Source organism: Buteo buteo, chromosome 2 (genome assembly GCF_964188355.1).
Source record: "Buteo buteo chromosome 2, bButBut1.hap1.1, whole genome shotgun sequence".
NCBI lineage: Eukaryota > Metazoa > Chordata > Aves > Accipitriformes > Accipitridae > Buteo > Buteo buteo.
Window position 1 is genome coordinate 59434423 of NC_134172.1, and position 19120 is coordinate 59453542.

The 19120-nt window shown below is 39.9% G+C and overlaps 1 protein-coding gene across 2 annotated transcripts in view; it reads right to left on the reverse strand.

Moving 5' to 3' along the window:
• Nucleotides 1–2286: 2286 nt before the first annotated feature.
• The window catches only part of EPDR1 (ependymin related 1), a 33877-nt gene continuing 17043 nt past the window's right edge, over nt 2287–19120 (reverse strand). For both annotated transcript variants that reach the window (XM_075056720.1, XM_075056711.1), the window contains 2 exons: nt 7341–7549; nt 2287–4444 (listed from right to left, as the gene is read on the reverse strand). In XM_075056720.1, coding sequence (XP_074912821.1) covers nt 4254–4444; nt 7341–7549 — 400 coding nt within the window. In that variant the 3' untranslated portion in view covers nt 2287–4253. The remainder of the gene's footprint in view (nt 4445–7340; nt 7550–19120) is intronic.

Genomic DNA, 19120 nt, shown 5'->3' on the forward strand with positions numbered 1-19120 from the left:
CCAGGGCTATCACCATCAGGAAGACAAGAGCAGGTTGAAAGCAGAATTATTGGCCCCACTTTGCAGAGTAGGAAAAGAAGGACCCGAAAGTGGGTTCCCATGGATGGGGTGATGAATAATTCTGTCCTCCAACACACTCAGCCTCCACTCAGAGGCAGCAGGCAGCACCCCTCCTGAAAGGCACATATATTCCTGTAGCTAAACAGAAAGCCCACCAGTCACTCACTCATGCCTGCAAAATGTGCACTGCTGGGCTATTTGTCCTTACTTCAAACAAAATATCATACTGAAACTATGTGCATCATTTCATTCAGTATGCAGTTTCAGGCTCTGTGCTGAAACAGCCATATCAAACCACATGGATCTTTACTCTGGAGCATGTTAAACCAGTATGCACTCAACACAATGTTTGGAAATCTACCCTAGCAGCTTCATAGCAGTATGTCATCATTCTTATCCTACGTAGCTGTCACTGTTTTCTGAGACTACTCATTGGATCATAAGATTTTCTCCCTCTCCCCTTACAAAGCAGCAAATGCTCAGAAGTGTTTAAAGAGCTTTCCAAGCTTGCTTCATTTGTTCCTATGCTGAAGTGCAGATGTGAAGATTAAATCTGTATGTGCCCAAGTCCACGCCATACATGCAGCCTCCTGGAAAGGTAGCTAAGGGAGACCTTGGGATCTTTACAGTCAGGGACCTCTGTCTTTTTGTGTGGGTGCTTTTTTGATATCTTTATTCCTCATGGCTAGGGAGCAGGCAACTAGCTGATGATTACCTGATGTGCCTTTCTGTCATGTGGGAACGTCTTGCAGCTTGCCTCCAGCACCAGTTTGTAGCCAAGGATGCAGGAGATGCAGGATGTGATGCAGGAGCCATGCTGAGACCTCTCATCGACTGGGATTTTGGGGCACCAGTGATTGCACCTGAGCCAATGCTGCTCTCACTGTTGGTCCACTTACACATAGTTCAGTGTATGTTGTTCACATTTGGTTATGGCTGGCACCAGTCTTGCACTTGAGATAAGACTGATGGCAAAATTAGAGATCAGATCCATCAGGCATTTAAGTGCTGAACTCCTACTGAAATAAATGCAATCGAGGGTTCTAATTGTTTTGGAAGTGGCATTATCCACTGACATTGTGAAGTATAGAGTGGTGGGAAAAGAGATGCAATGTGTAAGTGTGAGCACTAGAATGAAATGAACTTCAAGGTGGAAAACACACTAATTTTGTTACAGTGTCCCAAAATAAGAATATTGTATTGTTTAGAGATTTCTTGACTAAAATTTACTTTGACTGCAGATTATTATATTTCTTCCTACATTTTTCATGAAAGTTGGCATGCCCTGGTAAATGGCAGCACTTCCATGGTGTGCAGCATGGCTTGAGGCAGCAAAATCTGGCCCTAATACTAGAGTTAAGTAAACTGTTAAAATAGGAACTGAACCAAATGCCCAGATCTCCTCCCCAAACTCAAACTAAACCTGTTTTGAGGTTCAGGAATGTTGGTTAACTTTAAATAAAACAATGTTGTGTTTCTACACATCCTGCTTTCAGCGAAGCCTCCAAGCAGAAATACAAAAATATGGCAGGCAGATCTATGCTTGCACTATTTCTGTCCCAGCTGAAACCAGGAAGTACTGGAAATCTCACAAAACCAGCTTTGTCTCACAGGCTATCCCAGCTCCCAGGTTCTGTCACAGTTACCCAATAGAATACAATGTAACTCATGTCCATAGCAATTTATTATTAATTTTCCACTAGGGAACTGTGATAAACAAATTCCCCAGGCTATCAGACATATCAGAATCCCATTTTTACTTTACTGTGACAGCACACTATGTGGCTACTTTAAAGTCCTTTCATGCTCATTCTTACTGAGTCATTAGCATTTTCACATAAAGACAAAATGTCTCTTGTGGTACATGATAACAAAAACTATTTTGTGCTTCATATTTGGTTCATGGCTAATTTAAAAAATGTATTCCAAAAATTTGTTGTTTGACATCTCTTTGACAACTCTATTAAATTTGCAGAGCATAAATACGAAGACAACAGCATTGTTTTAGAAATACATATTTAGCCATATAAAATTGTCCTGTATGTCATGGCAACATTTTTAAAGCACTTCTGTGTACCAGACTTTTACAAATTCATATTTAAAGGAACATTTAATGTTATTGCTAGAAATGATATCACTGTCAGCAAAACATAATACAAACACCCTGATTACTCAGCTATCTGCTCTACCACAACAAAGTCATCCCAAATGATACAGTACCACAGCTTCATGTTTGCTAGCCAGATTTATTATATTTTCCAGATTCTAACAAGACACAGATATTAAGAAATGCATGTTAATCATTGCCCTAATGAGAACAATATGCAGTTAGCATTTAGGTTGTCACAAAAAATACAGAAGGAGAGTACAGACTAAATGCACTCTAAATTCAAGGAAACCCAATCCTTCTTTCCACTAGCATGTTTCAGTGAAATGGTCATGTCTGAGAGAAAATTTTTAATGAACTACCTAAATTTTAGCAGGTATGTGTATATGCTTTCATTAGGCACATGGCAAAGTAAAATGCCATTCTGACCACAACTGTGAAAGCAAAATAACCACTGTACCACTTGCTTACGTACAAAAAGCTATGAGCATATAAAGCACTAAAAGCCTGCCCAGCATCTCTCCTCCAGAGACACCAAACTTCCCAGTGTTGCACTGTTTTCAGCCAGATAATTTCTGGAGCAAGTAACTACCCAACATGTGTAAGAGGACAAGAATCTGGCTTTAAACATATTTGCAAATAATAAATAAAATGCATGCCTAGACTTACAGAATAGGCCAATTAATTTCATTTAGAAAAAGCACAACACCCATCACCATTCCACACTTCTGAGGGCCTGAAGGTGCATGAAGATTTGGTTTGAATTTTCTAAAGCAAAATATGTGCGCTTCCTGCGCTTTTTTGGTTAGTTATTTATTCCTCTCAAGGAAACTTTTGCTCTGCCCACCAGAAAAGGATGCAGAGATAATAAGGTTTGAGATGCTGATGGAACAGCAAATAAGGCAGGCATTAATGGAGTGGGTGCAAAATAAAGCAAGATTGTCATTTCTGCTTAGATTGCAGTGCCTTGCAGCCACACTGCACAGAGGACATCTAAAAACTCTCCTTCTCCTTCCCATTCCTCCTCCCACCTCCCCACGCTAATCACACAGCTCCGTCTTTCATTCCATCCAGATCACCAGGCACTGTGTGGATGCTGATTTAGCCTTTACTAATTATGCGCTAAGAACGGCTTTTTTTTCACTTCTGCCTGGAATTATAAAGGTGTTTCCATACTCTGTGAGTAAGGACTTTTGAAAACAGTCACAAAATATTAAAGCTGTCTAGAGTGCAGTACCTTTTAATCTCTTTGCATAGGTCAAAACTAGTATTGCCTTGAAAAGTGGGTGCTAAAGTAAAATATGACTGAAAAAATGTCTCATTGCACCCTACTGGAACACTTCACCAAAAGTGTTGTAAATGCAAGAAAACTTTGGCTTAGTTTTTGGGGGTGTACCTCTCCCTCCTTCCCTTCCTTTCATGCCATTCTCCCAAGAAACAGACAAGTACTTTTTGCATGTTAGCTAGCATTACATGAATAGAGCTACTCCAGTTTCTTTTCAGAAAGAAAAAAAATCAGCTCAAACATTAGACTACCAGCTTCCTGAAGGGCAGAAAGAAAAAAACCACAAAGCAAAACAAAACTAAGATAATGGATTTCCATACTTTTGATGTTCATTTTTTAAAACAGGGTATTTTTCAGTTAGGGATGAGGTCTTACCCAGGACATACTTCCCTTTCCCTGAAGTCCCCAGAAGTAACAACAACAACAAAATCTAGCTTTTACTTCTAGATGTTACCATTATTGCAGTCTTCTTATGCTTTGTCTTCTTGAAAAAATAAATAATGAAACCTTTCCAAAAGGAAAATCAGCCACAGCTTAAATAAATAGCATCTATAAATACTATCTTAGTGGTAACTATATAGTATTGCAAGTGCATCACTGAACAGATTAATGTGATGAAAGAGATCTTCTGTGTTACATATTTTACTCAGCTAAATGTTTATGCTCTCCTTCAAGTGAAAACTTACAATTCCCCAAAGACCAACAATAAGCTTGAAAAATCAGGTTAGACGTCAGCAGCTGGCTATTAATAACCATCCTCTTGGCTAATATTTGTTTGCCCGGGGCAGCCAGTGTCCATAATCAGCATTCATCTTTCATCTTCCTCGTCTGGGCTGTCTGGCAGGTGCTGGGTGGGGTAAACACGGAGGGGTCAGCAATGCCCAGCTGTAGATCAAAAAAGCGAGTGGAGGTTGTCACGCTGTAGTTCTTCGTGTAGGTTTCCTGTACTGGGTAACAGTCTTTGACTGTGTAAACGCCGACCCAGGATTCCACTGTAACCAAGCAGAAATGTGACTACTTTAGATAACAAGAATAAATGAATGTGTCACAATGATGTCAGTCAAAAAAATGGCTATTTCTCAAGCAAAGCATACAGGCTTGAACTGCCCATAGTCCTGTCCATATGCATGGCAACACCAAGAAAGGCCACAAAACTGGTATAATTTAGACACTGCAATGATGTTAAACCTGGACATGTTGGTGTTAGGCACATTTCAAATCATGATACTGTCATGGCATTGGTATGCCACCTTTCAAGTATACCTCTACTGAAGGACCGTCACTTCTGCTCAGTCCCAAATATAGTTGTGTTCTGCACAAGTCTGATTTCTCTCATGCCACTTTCATGTCAGCACTTACTCACTTCACCAGTAAAGCAATGAAATGTTGTGTTTTCCCAGAAGGCAAATTTTGGTGCCATCACCTTGGGTAGCACCGGGACACTTTACCTTACACTCTGTCCTTGACAAGTTGAAAGGTGTGATTACTGAAAACCTGTGGTCCATTTCACAATGTTGTCCCTCAACACAGCCTTTGACTCTAAACCACTTAGTCATCCGTCTGTCCGTCCCCCCCCCCCCCCCAACTATGTGGGACATCCGATTCCTTCCCATGCACAGGAAGTTTTGCACTCACCTACCCAAGGAAGCACTAGCCCTCTGTGGTGCTGGGGACTTCTCTGCACCAGAACTGACAGCCACAGCGTCTTGCTTCCACAGCTTTTGGTCCTTTATAATCTTAGCTGTCATTCTTACACTGATGATACTTATCACATCTTTAATCCAAATAAACACGACCTTGCTTCATCTTTTTCCATCTTACTCTCTCAAGCACAGAGGTTTTGTCTCATTAGAAGAGGAACATTCCCAAATACAACTCCAGTGCTTCCATTGCTTCTTTTAATTTATTCCTTCTGTTTACCGTAATCTACTCATATCATCATTATCATGTTAATCTTTTTAATTCCTATTCCTCTCAAACTTTTCTACTGGTTCATTAATTATTTCAAGACTACACTCAATGCTGATCTCCTCCATGTATGTGATGTAGCAAGTCTGTCCCTTTTTTTAACTTTGGTTTAATTCCACAACATGCTTATCTCAGAGGTGTTCCCTCACTCTCTTTCCCCCTTGTCCTCTGCCATCACCTCTACTTTCACCACTATGCTATTTCTGTAGTCAGTAGCATCGAGGTGGTTTCCTTTGAATACCCTTCACTTTTAAATCTCTTTTACTAACCCTATGCACCTCTTCTGTGATCTTTCTTTACCCCTTCCATTGTACACCACTTCATCCAGTCGTTATATGTATTTCAGATCTCTTGATAGCAGAAATTCATGAGGTTAAAATACAAAATTACCTACTGTGATCATAAATCAGTTCCTCTGAGGGATGCCTGTAACAAATTTTTCCAGCCCCAAGGAGGTTTATTTTCTCTCACTCAGCAGCAAACATACTTATTTTCTGTCCTTCCAGTATTGCGTCATATGCTGTACCACAATCACATTATCAGAAATAGATAAGCTGTGACATGAAACACACATACAGTATCTAAAGAAAGGGTGGCAAGCTGAGCAATATTTGAACATACCTCTCCAGGGCATCCTAATATACCAAAACCATTCTGACCTCAATGAGTTGGGTTCTGAGTATCCAGAAATGGAGGCTTCTTTTCCTCAATAAGTCTTCTATCAGAATTTTGAATAAAAAATTCAGGTAAAATATGATGCTACCAAGGTAGCCTGTATCTCCACTGAAACCTTTATAATTTTAACAGAAATATAATTTCTAGAATTCAAGCCAACATTAGCTGAAAGGTGGATGGGTAGACAACTTTAAGACATTATTTTCATGAATGATCATACAGAAAAGCACTGGAGATACAGGATAAAAATCAGACATCATTAACTGAATGTATCTGGATATTAAGTTCCATAAAAGTTCCAAAAATATCGGATCTGAAAAACAAAATTTTTGCAGTAAGTGGTAATTTGTGTCTTGTAGAATAGCAGAGGTATATCGACCTAGTTACAGAGGTCTAACCATCTTATCCTTCATTTTCTGCTTCATTCTTTCTACTTTTATTCAAGAAAGAAATATTTTCCCCTGGCTAAATGCTCAGGTTCATAACCAGCCTATATATTAGGTGTCTATAACCATAAGTATTGCATGAGCTGAATAGTGCCATAAATTTCATGGGGGTTTTAAAATTATTTTTATAGTTGCCTGGGTCATCAGTAAACCATAGACGAAACTGAAGCCAATGTGCTAGTAAATTGCTATGCATCCAAAACCTAACATACTGTACCTTGGAAAATTCAGCCTACTTTCTTTTATGATGCAGGTGTTCAGCTGCCAAGTGCAGAACTAAGTCTTGCAAGCAGATGTTTCTTACTAGTGTAGTGGATAACAAAATTTAGGTGCATATTAAGGATGTCCATTGCTGCAGAACCATGTATTGGATGTATTCTGCGATAACATTTGATAGTTGTGTGTAGACACACAGTGACACCTGCTTTGTTTCTATTATGCATCCTCTAGTTTGAGTGTGCCCCTAATTATATCGCCAATTCTTCTCTAGATATATTTTGGATACAGGCTGCTTGATTCAGGTGCAAAATGATGCTGTTCCATGCCAAAATCTGTATGATATGAACTAAACCACAATCAAGTCCCTTGGACATATTTGATCCTGCTGAGATATAACACATTTTCTTAATAAAATACATTGATAATAAAATGATATACTGTTCTCAGGATATATATATTATTTCTTCCAGCAAACTTTATAGAAATATGGAAATCTGGGGTGAAACATGAGTAATTTTATTTTTCCCTGGGTAGCAGAGACAATGATTACTATTAAGATGAAACAAAAGCATGCACATACGTTTCCTGGCTGGTTTTCTGTCAGACCATTCCTGTACCATAATTTCATCTCCAGGTCCCCCAATGTAGTACTGATCTTCATAAGTTGAATTGGCAGGAATATCATATGGATCCCATGGCTCTGTCAGAGCAATCTTCGAGCAAAGCTTTGTAACTTGTTCAATCTGAAACATCACTGCATCTTTGTAGAGCAATATATACTCAAAGAATCTGAAACATTAAAAAAAAGCAGTTATATATATACAGTCTTTTTCTATACTAAGCAAGAAGCATTGCTGATAAGTAAGCTTGCCATTGACTTCTCAGTATAAGACCATTTTCATTTGCATTAAACTTTGCCAAACTTTGAGAAAGGCTAACCAACCAGTTGGGCTGAAATTTCCCATGCTGAAAATTTGTCTCAGCTGACTCTTTCCAAAATAAATAAATCAGGCTGAACTGGTTCAGCCATTTCTGAGAACAACAGAACAACTTTTCTGAGAACAACTAGGAGAAAAACATGTTGTTAGTCCTAGTTTTGGTTTGTTTTTTAATAACTGTTTCATTAAAAAGCTCTAGTGCCTCCATGTTTTGGAGAAAGGACTTGAAATTTGGCAGGGGAAAAGTTTTTATTAAAAGTTGCCCAGATTTGGCTAAATTATAAGCCTTTGAAAAAATCTGCTTGCATAGGCTGGATAGATTCAATTCCCCATGAATGTGGTAGAGCCTTTCTCTGTGCTGGTTAGATGTAGCATCTGGCATCCTCACAGACACTCCTCCATGGCAACCCATGTAGCTTAGTGGGACATGTTGGTGAAGGGGGAAGTACCTGGTCCCAAGTGCAGAACTGAGAAGCTCTCCCTGCTAACGGCAAAGTTTCCCTCTGGAAGCACCAGACTCAAGAAGTAGTGAAAAGAGAAAGCGGAGGAGCAAAATAGTAAGGCAGAGATAAGGAGAGGTGTGGAGATCAATGAGCTTGAGAGGCCAGAAGGTGAGGTCAACAAAACGGATAGTTAACAAGGATTTGAAAACAATCTTCTATAGAATATGAAGTGACCAAGCCCTGCTCTTAGGAGAGATGATAAACCTTTTCATGGACATTTTCATCTAGTTACTAGTTATAGTAGTTGGGTCTACCACAAACACTGTGACTTTGCTTCCATACCTATAAAAAGGAAGCGGTATGGTTCTTGCCTTATAACAGGGGACAGAAACAAAGAAACTGAAATCAAAATTATCAGAAGTATGAGCTGATTTTGAATACACAACCAGAAACACCAGAAGCTTAACTTCTCCAGGATACTTAGTATTATCAAACAGATGATGAGTTGTTCAAAGTACAACTCAAAGCATCCTCATGTGTGTGCTGCACCTTTTGCAAAGCAGAGCCAGGAGCCACTCTCTAAACCCCCCAAAACTGTGCACTCATTGTTAGAGGCTCCCTGTGAATATCTCAGCTCAAGTATTTGGCTACAATCTACTGTTATGCAGTGACTCTAGAGAAAAGGAAGGGATGGTATTAATTACCACAAACACCTTCATCTTGCCTATCTGTAATAGTGCCTCTTTCCATCTGTAATTTCTTGCTTCATTCATGATGCTGCCTCCATTTCCTGCCAAAAAAAAAAAAAAAAATGGCTTGGGTGTCCTTTGGACAGTGGTGACTTCCACTTCACAAACCTGGTGCTAGACCCTAACAGTATTCATCCTGTGCCATCAGCAAGATGGGAAGCTGGTGGAAAACAGTGCATAATCCATGTAATTAGAGATGATGCACAAAAGCAAGAGGGGACCTTCTCTGTGGTATTTCCCAACTCCTGCATGTTTCTCTTTGCAGTTCTCACATTCCTTTGGGGAGGATGTGAAGTTTACATACAAGAGGGCTGACAACAAAACAATTTACAGTTTTAATTGTTGCACTATACAATTGCATCAGACAGGAATGCTTCATCTGCCATCAACACAGGCATTTAAAGGTTGCACTATGAGAAGTGTCTAAGCATGGTGAAAAGCATCTGAGCAACTTTCCCATCAATTCTTGAGAGGATCATTTATCCAGCATGTGTGGAAACACAGGCAAGCTAAATGGCATTAGCCAAACTGAATGGGGATGAAGAGTGTAAAAGGGGACAAGCAGGCTGACACAAGGTAAGCTGGGGCATACCTCTCACGCATGACCTTGCACAACATGGGAGGTAGCTTGTCCCACTTTCCCTGAGGGAGTCAGTCACCAGGAACTTCCCACACATTAACAAGACGCACACAGAGAGGCTGAGAAGCTGCAGGATTACATATTAGCTTCCCTGTGGTAAATCGTTCTCCTGCCCATATCTTAAAATATCCATGCTACTGTAATGACTCCTACCAAGCTAAATTCACCTGCCATTTTCTTAGTCAAAGGCAAAGTCTCCACAGTTGTGAGATGCTACTGAAGAATTCAGTATATATAAACTGGTACCTTATGTAAACCCAAGCCTCTGAGCACGTAAGGACATACGTAACTTTTATATCACGTTCAGTCCAGAGAACCTACTCATAAAAACACTAAAATACACTTATTTATGTGTTTGCAGCCAGGCTCTAATGACTCAACTACTGTTCAGCTGGCTGCCCAGTAGCTCCCATAAAAGTGGGATGGGGAATGCCTTACAGATGAGTCTATCAACATGTTTGAGATATTTGAGTAATAATACAGTCATTCTGTGAAAGAACAAAAAAGCAATATATTAGTGAAGCATTACAAACTACTGGGAATAAAATTTAAACAATTAAATTTCTTTTTTTATTTTAAATTCTTACTTAAAACTTTTTTCACACAGAATTTTATTCGCATTTTTAACAATAATTTTTTTCACATTTTCTTTTTCCTTATCCTTTCCTTTCTAAATTAATTAATGGAATAAATATCTTTTGTTCTAAATTTTGTAACCTGTGAAATGATATCATTGTTTGAGGGACATGTGCCACCTTTACTCAAGTGAAACAGTAGTTCAAACTTCAGTCTGACAAATGCATGTATTTAACTTCCAGCACATGGATAGCCTCTGTGACTTCAACAGATGGCCAGAACACTTGCAGAAGGAGGGCCACAACCCAAAAAAGCCTACTTTCTTGACTTTGCTATCTTCCATGCAGACAGCAAGATGTGCATTATGAAACAACAATGAAAAGAAGGATCAGAAAAATCCAAACAAATCAAACCCATCACCAAGCAGCTCTCTAGCACCCATTCTGCAGAGCAAGAGGCTCCACCACCTACACTTTTGGTTCTGACAGAAGCAGAGTGGACATATGTGGAACAGACACAAGTCGTACGATTTGATGTGCTGCTGGGATGAAGTCAGCAGCTGTGGTGGCACACACACAAGATGAGAACTGCAGAGAGTGTGGCTCTACTCACTGCGCATGGCAGCCCTGGGTAAGCAGTGAACATGATTTACACTGTCATTATTCAACCCAGATGTACCTCACATTCAAGTTTTAAAGAGAATTGTTCCTGTGTATCCTGGAATTAGCAAGCAGAGAAACCTAAGATTACATAGAATCTGAGTTTAACTGGATATGAAAGGTGAATGGTTGTTTTATAAAGAGAACTATTTACCAGCCAAAATTAATAACAAAATGTGCATGAATATAAAAATTACAATCTAGCATATTTTAAAGCAAAATATTTTAAAATAATTTCCTCTTTTTTTTTCTTTTTTTTTTTTTTTTTACTGGCCAAGTTCTAAGTATACTGCCTCTATTTGTTTTAGGTGCCTGAGATTTCATTGGCTACTTGGGGGGAAGCACAGAGTCCTGAAGATAGGTCTTGGCAAAGAAACAGAAGAGGAAATGATTTTTAATTAGTTTGTTTTTTCAGAAAAAGTAACATATTTGCAGCCTGTGCCCACCTCTAATATTATTTTAATAATAATTTCATTCCTTAAACTTCCAACTTCAAGGAAGCCCCAACCTGTTCACTGGGCTCCTTCAAACAGATTTGGAGAAGTTACTTGGAGAAGTTACTCTATTTGCCTGAGACTATTTCCCTTCCTTTCCTATCCTATTCCATCCTACTCTGTCCTATCCTTCACACCCTTTGTACACTATGCCCTTAACGGGACTCTCTCATGGTCCTTAATAATCCCCTTGTCTGTGCCTGAAAATGGATAAATTCCAGCATATAAAGACACACACATGTTTTTCGCTCCTATGCTTTAAAGAATTTCTTAACACTGGACCATATCCTGTGCAAATAATTCCATTGACTTTGCTGGAAATAATCACGTCAGGCAGGTAGGATACACGCTGCACTCAGTACTCTCTTCTCCTGAGCTAAGGAAAGTATTTTTCTGAATAAGAGCTCAACTGAATTTAATGCAAGGGCAGAATACCGTGCCCACACAATCATGAGGTGAAGCACTTGCATTGAGGACACACTGTGAGGAGTGGTTGTGCATCCAAATACCGTCCTACCTCTGAGATTTGTCCTGAAATTTGGGGACATAGTTAGAGGTGCCTCCCAGGAGGCAGCCCAGAAAACATACAGACAGACTCTTGGACTCTTGTAAATGACTGAAACCAATAAACTTACCTAATGACTTGTCTTTTGAATGGATTATTGTTCTGTATGTTATTAATGCAAGTCTAAACAATGAATTATTTTTTAACATTTGTCAGAAAAAAAAGTCATTAGGCTCAAGACCATGCTACCAGCTCTGTTTCAGGTACTCAGTCTGCACTGAGTCCTGCCAAAAACTGCCCTGTGCTGAGATCCTTCCCAGCTGTCAGTCCTGAAGCATGCAAGCCTGCCCGTCACCTAACACGTCCGCATGACTCCCTTCTGCACTTCTGAAGGCTCCCTCGTGATCGTCAAACCTAGAAGGAAGGAGCTGCTTGCTGTCCAATTGCCTTCATAGTGAGTCAGAGGAGTAGAGGTGCCGGCAGTGGCATGCCAAGAGCCACGTGATGTATCAAGGCACATCAGACAAGGTCACTTGCTAGAGAGAAGCAAAATAATGGTCTGAGGCTGAGACTGGGTGAAAGAAATTCCTTGTGTGCTAAATTGGGCTCTGCATCATTTCACTCTGTGGCTTTGGACAAGTAACTTACAGTACCGGAGCCTTAAAATGCCATTCTTGTTATTTATTGGTGTAGCACTGAAGAGACACTAATCAGGGATCAAGAACCAGTTGGGCGAGGCATTGTATTAATAAAGAACAAAACGACAGTTCCTACCCCAGAAAACAATGAAACAATGGTTCTTGTAAAACAGACTTTCCTTTCCTGCAAAGGCATATGAGGTGTCATGCATCCAGGGCTTTAACCTGTTGATTCAGTTTTCCCAGCTGCAGCTATTGTATCCTTAAAACTCCCACTTGCATTAGCCAGGACTTATTTATATTACTTAGTAAGTATTATAAAGCAATTGAAAAATGAAAGCAAAATTTTATGTATGATTTGTACTAGAGCAATTGCATTACACAGCAGGGATCAGTATTTGCTATTTAAGATATCAAGTTGAGGTCACTGCAATTATTCCAAAGCTAATTTTGCTTCACCTTTTGAGATTAACTGAAAGCTTGAAGCATCTGTCTGCCTTTGTGCTATTACTTAATTCTTTGCCAGTTCTGTTTGTAAAAAGGCATTTTTAAACACTGTGAAAGAAGTTAGAAATGCTTCTAACTAGAAGAAATTTCACTAAAAAGATCCCAAACAAATTTTCTGTTCGAGTGTGCATGGACAGATACATCCAAATATGTAATTCTTGAGTTATCTTGTATCCTCTTGATAACATACTCCACAACAATACCACTATTTTTTTATTTCTTTGTTATTGAAGAAAGATGTACTGGGAGAATGGGAACCTTTACTAGAAGGATGACTACAAAACCTCATCTTCTCAGCTCTTCAGATTAAGAACATTTTCAAGGGAGCAAAGCTGCCAAGCAGACACGCAGACAGTTGATAAACACTCATCAGGTCAAGAACATTCATCTGCTTTTGGAAAGCCCTGGTGAGCTCATTTCAAAACTGAGAAGCATTCGTTTTTCAGTATATTTCTGGGAACTCCTTTCCTTTTTCCCATGAAGTTTTCGGTAATTTCAGACTTGTGTTTTTCTTCTGGTGTATCAGACCTCAACAACAACAGTAATTTACCATATTTGATCTCACATGTTTGGCAGTGGTGCTGGACTATGGTATATTGTACAAACACAGTATTGTGCAAATACGTGACAGTAAATGTAATCTGATATTGTGTGAAAGCAGTATTTTTTAGTCTGACTTAAATCACTCACAGATTGTAAAGGCCTTTTTTTATTTTCAAGGCGACCAAGCTCCCTGCATCAAGTATCTAATTAGCACGGTATATAAGGAACTTTGACAGCACTACCAGTTTTCAAAGCAGACAGAATTAGGCAGCTTAAGTCCTGTTAATTATGAAGTTCATGTAGAAAGAAAACCTTTCAATATAGGAATCAATAGCTGGAAATTCAAAGCTACAACAGCTAAAGGGTGACATTTTTTGTGACTTTAATTATGAAACTCAATAAAAAAATTATGCAATGTCATATTCTTTTAATTGTTTTCCCTTGAATTAGATTAGCTACTTTGGAAATCAAATTCATCAGCAAGAAAGCCATTTCCCTTGCTGTCTCTTTTTCACTTTTTGACATTCCATAATAATCAGTCTGATCCACCAAGTTGCACCCCTGAGAACAACACATTCTAATTGAAGTTGAAATTCAGGAAAACAATAAAGCATTGTGTTTAAGGGAGCTGTGTTTTGCAAGAGGCTAAAAGATGCACTGTCCTTAATAGACAGCATCAGTGTGTTTACATAAGTAAGGGTATATTTGTGAATTGGAGCCCGCAGCAGACAACAGAATAGTTCAAAAGGAAAGGAATGGAAGATGTGGACAGAATACCATAATGCTTTCCAATGAATCGATGGAATCACCTCCAAGGGAATATGGTATATACTAGTAGAACCACATGATACCAAATTATACTTGAGGTCAGACATTATTTTCCTGTTCTGGGTTTGTAAAAAAGTCTAGTAGAGTGAGGCCTTGCTGCCCTGAGTACATTAATAATAATAAAGGTTACTGGAAAATCACAGCAGGGCTTAGAGGAGACCAAAAAGAATGAGGAAGGCCAGAACTTGCCTCTCAATGTATACTAAAGACCTTAGGAAGGACAGAAGAATAAGGAGGTAAATGACAGAGGTACATTATGATTTATTTATTGTATTTCTCATCTTCTGTGCTATATACAGAAGGGAAGTAAATAACTCAATAGAAAGAATGGATGCTCAAAACTGAGACACAGAAATGCTCTTTTGAGCATGCAATTATATTAAGGCACTCTATGAGCTTGGAAAAAAGTAAGAAAAAGGAAGCAGAAATTTAACATGTAGAGAGCACCAGAAAAATAATGGTTACAGTGATTGAGAGTATCTCCAAAAAGAAAAAAAACACCAAACACATAAAAGACACACCTGGTTTTAATTTTATTGCTAGAGAGCCACTGGAAGCCCACAGCTCTCCCGACAGCGGCTGACAGGACCTGGGCCAGGCCAGGAGCAACGCTGGCCATGCCCCCTGCCACGTCTAAAAGAAGCCTTTAGGCAGTACCTGGATTTAACTCCTGCCTGACTAACCTGATCTCCTTCTATGACAAGGTGACCCACTTAGTGGATGAGGGAAAGGCTGTGGATGTTGTTTACCTAGACTTTAGTAAAGCCTTTGATAGCGTTTCCCACAGCATTCTCCTGGAGAAACTGGCTGCTCATGGCTTGGACATGCATACTCTTTTGCTGGGTTAAAAACCGGCTGGATGGACAAACCCAGAGGGTTGTGGTGAATGGAGTTAAATCCAGGTGGCGGCGGGTCACAAGTGGTGTTCGCCAGGGCTCAGTATTGGGGCCAGTTCTGTTTAATATCTTTATCAGTGGTCTGGACGAGGGGATCGAGTGCACCCTCAGTAAGTTTGCGGATGACACCAAGTTGGACAGGAGGGTTGATCTGCTCGAGGGTAGGAAGGCTCTACAGAGGGATCTGGACAGGCTGGATCGATGGGCCCAGGCCAATTGTATGAGGTTCAACAAGGCCAAGTGCCAGGTCCTGCACTTTGGTCACAACCACCCCATGCAGCGCTACAGGCTTGGGGAGGAGTGGCTGGAAAGCAGCCCAGCAGAAAAGGACCTGGGGGTGCTGGTCGACAGCCGGCTGAATATGAGCTGGCAGTGTGCCCAGGTGGCCAAGAAGGCCAACGGCATCCTGGCTTGTATCAGAAACAGTGTGGCCAGCAGGACTAGGGCAGTGATCTTCCCCCTGTACTCAGCACTGGTGAGGCTGCACCTTGAGTACTGTGTTCATTTTTGGGCCCCTCACTACAAGAAAGACATTGAGGTGCTGGAGCGTGTCCAAAGAAGAGCAACGAAGCTAGTGAGGGGCCTGGAGCACAAGTCTTATGAGGAGCGGCTGAGGGAGCTGGGGTTGTTTAGCCTGGAGAAAAGGAGGCTGAGGGGAGACCTTATGGCTCTCTACAACTACCTGAAAGGAGGTTGTAGTGAGGTAGGGGTCAGTCTCTTCTCCCAGATAACAAGTAACAGGACGAGAGGAAATGGCCTCAAGTTGTGCCAAGGGAGGTTTAGATTGGATATTAGAAAAAAATTCTTCACCAAAAGGGTTATCAAGCATTGGAACAGGCTACCCAAGGAAGTGGTTGAGTCACCATCCCTGGAGGTATTTAAAAGACATGTAGATGTGGTGCTCAGGGACATGGTTTATTGGTGGACTTGGCACTGCTACATTAACAGTTGGACTTGATCTTAAAGGTCTTTTCTGACCTAAATGATTCTCTGATTCTATGATTCTAATTGTCAGGTTTATCCGGGGTTTTCACACCTTTCTCTGAATCAGGCTCAGAGACAGGATATTAAATTGGATCTCAGCTCTGGCCCAATATGGTAATATCTATTTTACACATCAGAAAGGCATAGCAGAATGAGGTCCCTAATCACAAATAACTAAACTTAAACAATCTCCCTTTTCCAGATGCTTACTTAGGAATAAAAGAATAATAAAAAGTAAACACCATTTTTTCAGATAGGACTTGGGCACTGCAGCTTCTTACACATCTTAACTTCTGTGTATAAACAGAGAAGGATCTTCAGATACCATGAACAGGTACTACATTGCTCTTCATTGATATTGTAAATCCTGTCACGCATATACTTGGCCAGTTAGTTGTTTTTCAGTATGCATTCCCGTATAAAAAGTAATCACAAAGAAGTCTGAGGAACAGATTGCCCTTTGGAACAGATCGGGAGTAGGTCCCTGTTCTGATAGAGCAAACTTTTTTTTCACGATGGAATATTCCCTGGAAAAATTTGTGAGGATATGTGCTTGTACCAGATTACTGCCCCAAGATGTAATGATTTCCACCTTCCATCTGCAATGATTTTCTTAAGAGGGATGATTCAGGTCGTTCAGATATCTGTCCAATGTAAAAAATAAAAAATACTAGGTCTGTTTTCAAGGGAGTTTGGAAGTCGGGCCAGCTAGGATAATCAGACAACACAGTTTGAAAGCTAAGTACACTTTAACTTTCTAACATCTTTATCCAAAGATCTGAGTATAGCTTATTTTTAAATAAACTTTGTGAAAGATGGAGATTCACTTCACTGGAAATAAATGCGACCTGAAGTCCTGGCACTGCACTTTGTTCTCCCTCCCCACCTCCAAGGTAAAAATAATGTATTCATTTCATCCAGAAGTCTTTTTCTTCTTCCTTCAGCAGCTATCAATCAAAAGTAGTATTGTTTGCTGAGTGCATAAATTAGTGACTGGATTCAAATACAAAGCATTGATGTGTTAAAAGTTCAGGCGGAGCTGACTGAAAGTGTGCAAAATAAAAGAATTACGGGAAAGAAGGGAATGTCTGTGTAAGAGAAAACATATCATTAGGGACAGACATTAATTGCTCCATGATTATAAAGCAAACGGCATTTTGAACACATGCGGTACAGTACACAGTAATGATTTAGAAAGGCAAGTTTACAGTTCTGGTTCAATTAGAGAGGTCATTTATTCTGTTCTGCTTAGCCCTGATGAGGTCAGAGTGGTAATGCTGTTCCTGGTTTTGGATGCCACACTTAAGGGAACAGATAAACAGATGGGATATAGTCCAGAGAACAGCAAGAATGGTGTGATGTTTAAGAAACAGGACCTATGAAGAAACAGCATATTTAGTCTACAAAAGGAAGACTGAGGTAGGACACATGATAAGCTGTCCAGTATATAAAAAGCTAAGAAAGAATACCAGTTTTTCTCCATGTTACCTGAAGATATCATTGGAAGAAAACGGCATCACTTTAAGCAAGGAGGGTTTACTTATGAGACACTCTGAAAATGTCTCTGTGTGCCTTCTTACATTCCAGCTTTTACAAGTACTGGTAACAAAACCAGGGGTCAGAGACATCCCAAATAAAGCTTTGCTTCTCGAGGATGGAGGAAGAGGTTATATGGCAACTTGGAGACCTTCCCAGCCTTACACATAGGTGATTAGAGAATATCAATGGCTGCTCATCTCTTCTGGCAACAGACAAGCTTAATCAATTAGTCCTGATATTATCAGTTCTATGACTTGGATCCTTGACACTGCTACCTGCCCAAAGGTGCTGAACAACCCTTGGGGATCACTTTCTGAGATCTCCCAAAAGCAATGGTGGCACCTGTGCATCCTCTCTGAGGAGCCTCAGTGGAGGGCTCAGCCTCCATCTTATTTCACACAGAGAGCCTGGGGATTTGAGGGATGGTGCCATCTCCTGCACACTGATGATCCTCAGCTCTGTTTGCTTTTACACTTAACACTAATTACACCATGACATTGTTTTCAGTGCCTGAATGAGTTAAAGACAAATACTGTCTAAAATCAGGACTGGGGAGACAGGATTCAAATGATACATTCTCAGCATCCAAAGGGAATAATTAAAAGGTCAAACTATCTGTTAAAATTGCTCTTCACAAAACTGGGTTTTTTTGGTCTTCTGTGGAGTTATTGTGCTTTTTACTATTACAACCCTCCAGTAATCCACAACTTGTCTGCCTTTTGTGGGGGACTTTCAGCAGTCACCACGCATACACTGCTTTCAGGAATCCTCCATAAGCAATATACACGATGCATCACAAGAAACTGGCAGACCTCAGTATGTTCTTAAAAATCAGCTGGACTGCAAATACATAAATAATTAATAGATGAATAAAAATTTCAAAACCTTTCTCTTCAAATTATTGAGTACTTGCTTTAGGATACACATCGGTGTATTTGATGCAGAACCATTTCACAGGTTATCTGTTAGTCCATCACAGAAACAACAGTTGCTGAAGACAGAGCAACCAGCTAAAGTAAGCATGGCTAAGAATACACTTCTATTTTTAAGAATGTTTATAGCCCTTTTAATTGTATTAAAAACCTGACACATTTATTTTTCATTCAAGGACAGTTCTAAGAAGCAGTAGCAAGGAGGGCAAGACCTGTAAATAATATTGGTATAAATATACTGTACTGGCACAGCTGAAAGTTTTCCATTACTCAGGAAAAGGTCACTAGACCTATTGAACATGTTTAGACTACCCATGCTGCTTAAAACATGACAGAAATAGCTTTACCATTTAGCATCTGACACAAATACAAACTGAAGTCTTTAGCAAACAGGTATGCCTACCTAATTTGGGGCTGTTTTCCTGAACACAGAGCCCAGTGTCATACATACATTGCCAGGGAGGCACAGTTTTCTTGGAGCTTTTCTTG